We start from the raw sequence: 9,239 nt of genomic DNA, 5'->3' as shown, positions 1-9,239 counted from the left end.
CGATGATAATCATTTCAGGATCTGGTTGAAGCGGTTACACGGAGCCTCTGGGCGGTCACTTTTATTTATGCAGCACATTTAGTAACAGGAGTTTGGCCCCGGGTGCTTTCCAGACGAGGCAGAGTCACTTGTGTTGTTGCTCTTTAGAAATGGTTTTATCTGCATGATGTACAGAGACTCTTTCGGTGAAGGCGTTTATGAGCCTGTAGTGCTTTCAGAGGGATCTTCTTCTCTGCTAACTTTGAAAGTCTGAAGTCAACATCCACTGCCCTCCCCCCTTTGCCAAAATGATAAGACACGAACAAAGGCGAGTAAACGTACAAACATCTGGAAGCTGTTTTACTTCTTCTGTACCACCCCCACATCTTGTTTTTCTTCCCCTTCTTCCTCTGATTTTGGTTCTAATGTGAAAGATGAAATCTGAGATGGTGATGTATGATATCTCTGGATTTTTGTATTAAAACCAACAGGAAAAAAAATGCTTGTTAGCCTCCCTGAGCTGCCCGTGTTTTCTTTGCAGGGGTTAGGTAAAGCTTTCGCGAGGACCAGGTTTTACCTGCTGTTTCAAACAAACTAACCTTGAGTGGAAGTGGGTTACGAAGCCCTCTGACACCGACGCGGGCTTAGTAACCAAACGTCAAGAATGTGCAGCACCTGTTTTGTGTGAGCTGGAGGAAAATCCACACGCCTGCAAAAAATTTTGTTCTGTGTGATTATTTTCAGGAGGACTGTTTCACCAATAAAATAAAATGAAATGGCTTTCACGATTTTTCAAATGGTGCTTCATAGTGTCAAGTGTTAAAAATCCCAATAATAATAAAAAAAGACGAGTGGGAACATTTCAAATCGGAGTAGGAAGAGTTTCCCGTCGGTGATCTTAATGCAGCAGCCTTTATGAGAAAGGACAGGGCATCTCAGTCTCTACCTTAGACAGAATAATGGACGAATACAATATAAACATTTCATTCACAGAAAATTCAAGCACAAACTCAACCGTGAAGAAGTCTGTGTGGACTCATGTGGCCTTTAGAAAAACTGCAGTTGTTGTTACTGCTGTGTTGGCTTGATTATCCGACACCAGGGGTTTCCCTTTTGTGTCAGCACTACCTCTTTATTTAGAGACAGTTCAGTGGTAACAAAGGTGATTTCGTACCTGTCACGAAGTAGGAAGGTGCGGGGTTTTTCCTGCACTTTAACCAACCAGGTTTGGCCTCGTACCAAATGAAATTCACCAGGACTGTGGTTTAAAAAAAACTGTTTGACCAGTTCTTATTTTTTAAAAGCTGGTTTTAAGTTACTGAGTTTAAAGTACTTCTTTATCAAATGGCCAAAAATAACAGAACAACGCACAGACTTCTGTCAGATAACAGACTTTTATACTTCCTCTCTGTGCTGATCAGTGCTTACGTGTTGTAGGGAAAATCCCAGAATTGGGTCCTGGTACTTTATATCGGAGCCTTTCCCTGCTCTCACAGGCATGATCACACTGTGTGCTTTAAAGGCTTTGCCCCTGTATTTGACAGAAATTTGTGCATTCACTTATGTTCAGCAAATCCTGCCTAACAAAACGGGATAAATCATTTTATAGCCACGCTGGTGACTTCCCTTGCTTGGGTAGTCTAAAATGTTTTATTTTGAAACCGCTTGTGAAGTTCAGGGTCAGTGGAACCCACTCCAACTGTCAGAGGGCAGGTGGCGCAGGCCAGTACAGAGAGAACGTTAATTTAAAATCACCAAATAGCCTAATATCCTTCATGAGCACACAGAGAACATTGAAAACCTGAACCTGAGATCCTCTTGGTGTGCGATGGCAGTGCTCCTACCGTAACAATAAAGATGATGGTAAAAGTATATCTGGTTACTAAGAGCTGAAAACCTTATTTTAGGGGAGGAAAAAAAATCAGTATTTTTATTTTTTTTTTAATCATGTTTGATTGTTAATCTAAGCATGCAGTTTTTGGTTATTTATGAGTGAAAACCTGGTGTGGATGCTACCAGAAAAAGTCCTTTGAAAACACCTTTTTTTCCCCAAACACAAAAGTAGACCTCTCTAATCCATCATGTTGGCACTGAAAACTTCCAAAGCACCAATTTAACTTAAAGCTGTGATTTTAATAAAGTTTTAATGTCTGTGCCCTTGTCAGTTACAACCAGGAAACCTGTGATTCTCACTAACCAGTGTTTGTTTTTCCTCTGCTATCCTAAAATTCCTATAAACTCTAGTAGTTTTTAAAATGTAGCCGTCTCCTGTCACAGAGTGAGGCTTCATCTCTGCACTCAGGTGGCACCACGGTTCATGCTGACCAAATCATCATGTACAATATAAAGTATAATTAAGCAGAAAAGAAGAAACAGAGCATTAAAGGGAACCACCAAACTTGATATATGAGTGGGAAGCAGGATGCGGAGTCACTTGGCGCCCCCACCAGGAGGGGGCAACATCGTGTTGAAGAGGTCAGCTGCAGTGAACGTGCGCGTCTTTATGTTCTGACCCCCCCCCAAAAAAGGATGACCTGTTATTTCTAGGAGAAGGTACCACCATGTCCCGCGCTGTTGTGAATTAAAAACACTTAAAAGGGAAAGGAACTAAAATCAGCCAATCACGTTAATGTGCCAGGAAGCTGAGACCCTGGATTCTCCACCCTCATCACCACAGTGAAACGCCGGGTCCTCCTCCTCACACCCACGCTGGGCAGCACTGTGAATAGTCTGCACGGAGTTGCTGGAAAAGTTTTCGAAACCAGCAGAAGATTTTGTGTTTGCAGAAGTTTTGGTCAGGGGAGGCTGCATCTTTGGAGACGCCGTTTGAAGCCAAGTGCGCATTTTTTGCGCTTTGTTATTACCTTGAAGGACTCTGGCTACATGGATTCGTCTCTCGAGTTTTCCAATTCTTTGGGTAGTGTTTCCTCACTGCTAACCCGCTGTCGAACATTTAAGGTGCTTGTGATTGGAGACTCCGGGGTGGGTAAAACCTGCCTCACCCACCGACTGTGCGCCGGGGAGTTTCCCTGCAGATCGGAGGCTACCATCGGCGTGGACTTCCGCGAAAGAGTGCTTGAAATCGATGGAGAGAAAATCAAGGTAACTGGTGATTATCACCCACCACTAAAAAGCTAGCATTAATGAACCCAGCTGGAGATATTTGCCCTAATAAGGGTTCTGAACGACAACTTTTACGCATAGCTAAAACTCTTATTTTGAAAATCTCCAAACAATTAAGTAACTTTTGGTTTGTTGAAGTTTTGGAAATAATTTCTGTGAGTTCATTTGTTTGTTTGTTTTTCAAATTACCCTCATGATAAAAGGAAAAACGGATAAGCACGTGTGAGCCGGGCTTCGATTCCTCGTGTTTATGTGTTGTTAAAACGTTTTTATCTCCTCTGTCCTGATGTTCTCGCTGTTAATTAAGTGTCTACACTGCAGTGTGGCTCTGCTGCATTAACACACACTTATTTGTCCCAGACTGAACGACTGAAAAATTCTCTGGATGGCAGAAAATCAGCAGACCCGCTTGTGTTTGCAGACCTGTGTCAGCCTCTAAATCACTGCGAGCTTCCACAGCCACAAGAACACACATTAGATTTTTAGGCTGTAGTTAGGATGTGAAGAAAGTTTGTTTGTTTTGTTGAAATGAAAATCGAATCCGGTATTAACTAAAAATGTGAGTCTCAGTTGGTCTTTTGAAATGACCACATGATAGAGGAAGTGTATCTGAGTGGTGACACAGGATTTGTAACCTTAGGTTATTTTTTCCCTTTTGCTTAGCGGTGCATTTAGTTACCAATGTCTGACACAGTTTAACAACAGCCCAGGATCTTAAACCGTAAGTTCGTGATCAAGTCAGTCGACAGAAGTTTTCTAGGTCCATCCAGTGCAGTCAAACCGTAAAATGGACATTCTTTCTAATGACCAGCGGGTGGCGACTCCTAAGATTCAATTGAACTGAAATTCAGTGATAATGAAAACCAGATAATCAGGATGAATCATTTATGTTTTAGTAATGTTTCTATAAGCGGCTCCAAAATAATTCAGAAGTGTTTCAGAGCTTTAGAGGCAGTTACTTCAGGTCCTGCCTCAAGCAGGTCTGTTCAGACTCCCAGGTCTATGGTAACAAGTAAAGACTAGATCCTGGTGGTGTGGCTAGTAAGCATATTTTAAATGTTGCCTTTGGAGTTTCAGAGCATAGATCTAATTACCTAAAATACTGAACTTCTGAACACGAGAGGCTTCCAAAGTGGTGTCAAAGTTTCTGCAAAATAATTTTTTAGAAATATTAAATTGTGCTGTAGCGTTAGAAAGCACATATCCACACAGGATGCCAACATATATTCCTCACATTGACAATATCAGTGGGTCACTAGAAAAACTCAGATATGATTTTGACACATCAAGTCAAATATTTATCAAAAAGTTTCAGGAAGTAAACACTTTCATATAGTTTATAAGAATATGCTTTAACGCCACCTGCTAATGCTGACAGTATTGTTACTGGGATGCTTGCTTCTGTTTAAGGGGTCACTGGGATCAGGAGTGGCCAGAGTCCTCACCCCAAACTGACTCACTGACTGAGGCTAATGTGCTGACAACTGAATCAAAAAAGATTAGAAGATAAAAATATCACTGAACTCAAAATGTAATTTGGCATACATCAGGTCTAAAGTCTGATATGCACCACTGCTTAGGTTGCTGATGAAGCATCCATCTACTTTCATGTCACTGGGTCCAGGTCTTTGCGGCAGGAGTTTAAGCAGAGATGTCCAGAACTCGTTCACCTCCTTCCGCTCCTCTAGGTAGACCCTGACGTGCTTTTGAGCAATCTAAGAAGCAGAATCTCTCTATCGCATCCTGGATCTCCTCCAGTTCGACATGCCTGAAATATCTCGTGTAGCAGTTGGGAGGCATCTGGAGGCGCCCCTGTAGAAACTGAGCTCCTCACCCTGTCTCTAAGAGAAAACCAGCACTCCTCAGTGTCACTAACCACTCCTTATCGGTTATAGGTGTGGGCAAGAATATATTGACTACAGCCAGATTGAGAAGGTCTGGTCCACAGGCCACGTCTAACCTTTGGGACCTGTTTGGTTTTGTCCGTTTGCAGCTCAGCCGCCATCTTGGTCCGAATCCAGACAGTTATTTGAAGCCCCTAAATGACTGAATGGGAAGACAACACATGCACACAGGTTTGCACCGTTATGGCTGCATCCCACAGGAGAACCGAACAAACAGCATGTTTTGTTTCCGGTTTAAAACTCTCGAAGAGCTGCGCATCCAATAAGTTACATTAATAAACTCACCACCATCTTTACTAAGATCACATGTAGAGGCGTGCAGTGCAATGGGATGATTGGCTAATGCATTTCCTGTTTCAGCTGTTGATTGGCTTTTAAAGGCCAAGGCCACCAACTTTGGCATTTCAGAGCTCCTCCACAGATTTCTGTTCGGGATTGTTTTTGGGTGCCATGTCTCCTGGTCTGCGTGCCCCTCTGTCAAGTTTCTTCCCTATTTTTGCATTAATGTAGTTATTTTTAATGTCTTTTCTGCAGACCTGAGGACTGTATTTCTGAGGGGTCGGGGGGGTCTGTTTTGAAACTTTGAATAAACGTTGACAAAGCCTTGAAGAGAAATCGTTGGTTAAAAAAACAAAAACAGGATCGGCTTGTTTATTCCTTTTTTTTGGTTCCCTCTCAGAAATGACTCATGTCTCTGTGCATGTCACTGAGTTTAACGAATATCAACACTTCCTCACTGTTCCTTCCGTCCTTTTCCTCGTGCTTGTGCCAGCACCAGCCTTCAAGAAGAATCAACCTCTCACTTTCTTTCCTTTCTTACTTCCCCTCCTCACCATCAGCTCCAGCTGTGGGACACAGCCGGACAGGAGCGCTTTCGTAAATCCATGGTGCAACACTACTACCGTAACGTCCACGCGGTGCTCTTCATTTATGATGTCACCTCTCCTGCCAGCTTTAGCAGCCTGACTTCCTGGGTAGAAGAATGCCGGCAGCACTCCCTCGGCCAGGACATACCCAGGTACCTGCATCACTTCTCTGTGTGCAAAAGTGTTTGTTTAACTTGGACCAGACTCTTTGTGACCTTTCATTTCCTCGTCTCCTCTCAGATTCCTGGTGGGGAATAAGAGCGACCTCCGTGACCCCAAAAAGACTGACAGCCAGGTGAGCCAGGAGCGGGCAATGAGCTTTTCCAAAGCCCACGGCATGATCTTCTTTGAGACATCTGCCAAGGATCCTCCAAAGAAAGGCACAAGTGGACAACAAGGCAGCAGGCAGGCACTGTATCAGCAGGATAATGTAGAGGACATCGTCACCGCTGTTAGCCTCAAGCTGAAGAGACAGAAGAAACTCCTGACAGCGAATTCCCTGGCGTACAGCGGCTCCTTTAAACTCACTAACAAGAAGGCCGAGAAGGAGCCGATGACCTGCTGCTGAGAGCGAGGAGGACGAGGACATGCCAATCCAGTCACTCTCACACAGAACTTTAATATTTAAACTCTTAAAAATGCAAAACGTGCCACTCAGAAATTTAGTGTATATTTGTGATCTCAGTGTTTATAAAATACTGTGAATGTAAACATGCAAGTGAGCTTTCGATGCAGTGACGCTGTTTGTTTTCAGCGTGCGTGGTCTCACTGGCTGAGCTCAGGGTTTTCTCATTTCCCTGTTTTGTGCCTCCTTGTCTCCTCTTTCCTTCTTGTATCTCAGTGCCTACAGTGCGTCTCGAGGAGAGAAGAGGCTTTGCAGGAGCAGCTATGAGTGAGAAAGCACAGGTGTGTAATCTCCATCTGTGACGTATGCACAAATATACAAACCACGGCAGGATGAGGACTCTGTAAAAAGGTGTTTTATTTCTGTTTTTACGATGAATAAAATAATAAAAATGCATGATATTCACACATTGTTGTGACATTGTGCCCACTCTGCAAGTCGATTTAAAGCTAGAGAGATAGTTTATCAGGAACTCTGATACACGTGTGACAGATCGCGAACTATAACGGTCTGCTTTCCCACATCACGTTTAATTCTTGTAAAATAACAGCTCAGAAACAGGGCTGCGATTTACCAACATGGAGTAAATGGTCATGAAAATTTTGAGCCGTTACTGTGGATTTAGAAAGTGTCAGGCGATTACTTCTCACACATAAATACAACGTAATGCAATCGTCTACGAGCAGCTCAACTTTCACAGAATTTAACAGAAAACCCTGTAACTCAGCAGCGCACTCAACTCCAAATGCTAAACTCCGACCTGGCACGAGTCACATTAAACTTACAGCTTCCTCAGCTGCTGTTATTCACTGACTCAGACTGAATGTGCACCCAGGAACTGATACCACAGATCCAACATGTCCAATATGACTGGATGCATTAAAGCAAGGCACATAGCTCTGAGAATGAGCTCTTTATCCGTATCAATCAGGGATGTAAACAGAGAACCAGCCAGTCAAAGGGTCCAGTCAAGAAAGTGTGAAAATTGCAAAGCAGGAGGTCAACAGTTTTTGATTTTTACTTGTATTCTTGATGGTCTAACAGCCTAGTGTAGTACACCAAAGTAAGCAAAAGATTAACTATTAAATCTGTTCCTTGTTCACCACAGAATTTCGTTCTTTTTCTTTTTTTAAAGTGGGTCCATAAGAAATTTTCTGTAAATTAAAAAAAGAATTCAGGTTTTAATTATATGACCAAGTCCAGGTAATGAGCTTTTGTGTATTTATTACTCAAAGTGTAAACCCAAGGAGCGGTGCAGGTGTGTTTATTTGAGGCAGTACTGTGGTTTCAGTGGCCAAACTGGGCTGTAAGTTTGACACCGCTGGTCTGGATGCTCTTTCTGTGAGTTTTCTCGTTTTGGAAATGTCAGCTGCAAAGATGTGAGCCGTCTCTGGGATGTGATGGCACCAAAATATAACTCCAGGCTTTTGGAAAAACTGACTCTTAGTGTGATATTGTGCAACGTCTTTTCTTCCTACTGTCACACCCACCAACCCTGGCACTGTGCCTCCATCCACCATAATGAGTCACCGTGTCATTTGGTTCAATAACATTCAAAAGAAAGCAAACATCTCGGCTTCTGATTTCTCCAGTGCTTAAAAACTTTGAGTCAAATCATCCTGTGCCAGGCGTGTCAAACATGCAGCCCATCCAAGGGTCACAGAGTGAAATTTACTCAGTTAAAATTTACTCAAATAGTTCCAATGAGATGAGAAGAAGAAGGAGGCGTGAAAGCATTTGGACACTTTACTGGAAAAACAAAGACATTAAACGTGGCGGTTTTTGCCTTTCCTCTGAATCTGATTTGTGGTAAACATGTACAGACTCACTGAATGTGGAAAATAATACATATTTTTCTCAAGACATTTGAGGCTGTTTATAAACAGATGCTTCATTAAATGTTTTCAGAATATACTTCTTTATCACAGAAAGGTCAAATTAGTTTTTATTGTTTTATCTAAATGGCTCTTTTCTGATAGATTAGATTAGTTAGAGGTTCTGGGGTAAAACTTCTTAAATGTAATCTTGTGGTGAGCTGGTCCTTTTCTCTGGAGGATAAAACATATTTAACACTTATGTGATTCACTAAGTGTGTAATATGAGCTGGTGCTGTTTTGATGCATCACCATCTCATCCTGGCTGCCCGCGGACTCGGCAGCAGTCATGCTCGGGTCTTGTGCGTGATGTGGGCGTTGGAAAAGTGCATCACATGTGGTTTCACGACTTTGTCTAATCGATGATTCAGAGCTTGTCACATGATTAAAGTCGAACAGCCAGACTTCTGCAGATCCTACAGTCAAACAACAGCCAGCGTCTGGTGTTTAAGGACGTGTGCACACACGAAAGTATCACAGCTGTGCAACATTCAACAGCTCAGAAGTAGGCGTGTCTCTGAATGCAGGGAAGAGTGGAACCAGAGGAGGAGAGGCTGCTTTCTTTACTCTGAGATTTTTAAGTAAAATCTTAATTGCTGTTTTTGTACGTTTACTGCACCTGTAAACTTACCAAAAGAAGCTCTATGAAGCTCCTGCAGGTGGTTCAAGAGAGGAAAGGCCTCCTGATAATTTCATAGTGGGGGTTTAGCTTGGAGCATGTAAACTTTGAACAGTTTTTAATGAGTTTTAAACTGGGGACTAAAAAATGACTTGGGAACTCGGCGAGTGTAGGGTCTGATGTTTTGCGGTTTAAAGCCCTACTACAACCTGTCTTTTCTAAGTCTTATAACACAATGTCCATTATATC

The 9,239-nt window shown here is 42.6% G+C and overlaps 1 protein-coding gene across 2 annotated transcripts; it reads left to right on the top strand.

Moving 5' to 3' along the window:
• Positions 1 to 2,428: 2,428 nt before the first annotated feature.
• LOC102194447 (ras-related protein Rab-33B-like) lies at positions 2,429 to 6,893 on the top strand. 2 transcript variants are annotated; one of them, XM_013911925.1, is made up of 4 exons: positions 3,017 to 3,081; positions 5,096 to 5,177; positions 5,846 to 6,024; positions 6,113 to 6,893. In XM_013911925.1, exons 2-4 carry the CDS (start codon positions 5,145 to 5,147, stop codon positions 6,438 to 6,440), a joined length of 540 nt encoding a protein of 179 aa, XP_013767379.1. In that variant the 5' UTR covers positions 3,017 to 3,081; positions 5,096 to 5,144; the 3' UTR covers positions 6,441 to 6,893. The 2 variants fall into 2 exon arrangements, with proteins under 2 accessions (XP_005737420.1, XP_013767379.1); XM_005737363.2 differs by lacking the exon at positions 5,096 to 5,177 and having other exon boundaries at positions 2,429 to 3,081.
• Positions 6,894 to 9,239: the final 2,346 nt, after the last annotated feature.

The sequence above is a fragment of the Pundamilia nyererei genome, unplaced genomic scaffold, assembly GCF_000239375.1.
Source record: "Pundamilia nyererei isolate P.nyererei 1_Seehausen unplaced genomic scaffold, PunNye1.0 scaffold00075, whole genome shotgun sequence".
Lineage (NCBI taxonomy): Eukaryota > Metazoa > Chordata > Actinopteri > Cichliformes > Cichlidae > Pundamilia > Pundamilia nyererei.
Note: the sequence above shows the minus strand (reverse complement) of the source record. Positions and strands in the feature narration are given on the sequence as shown.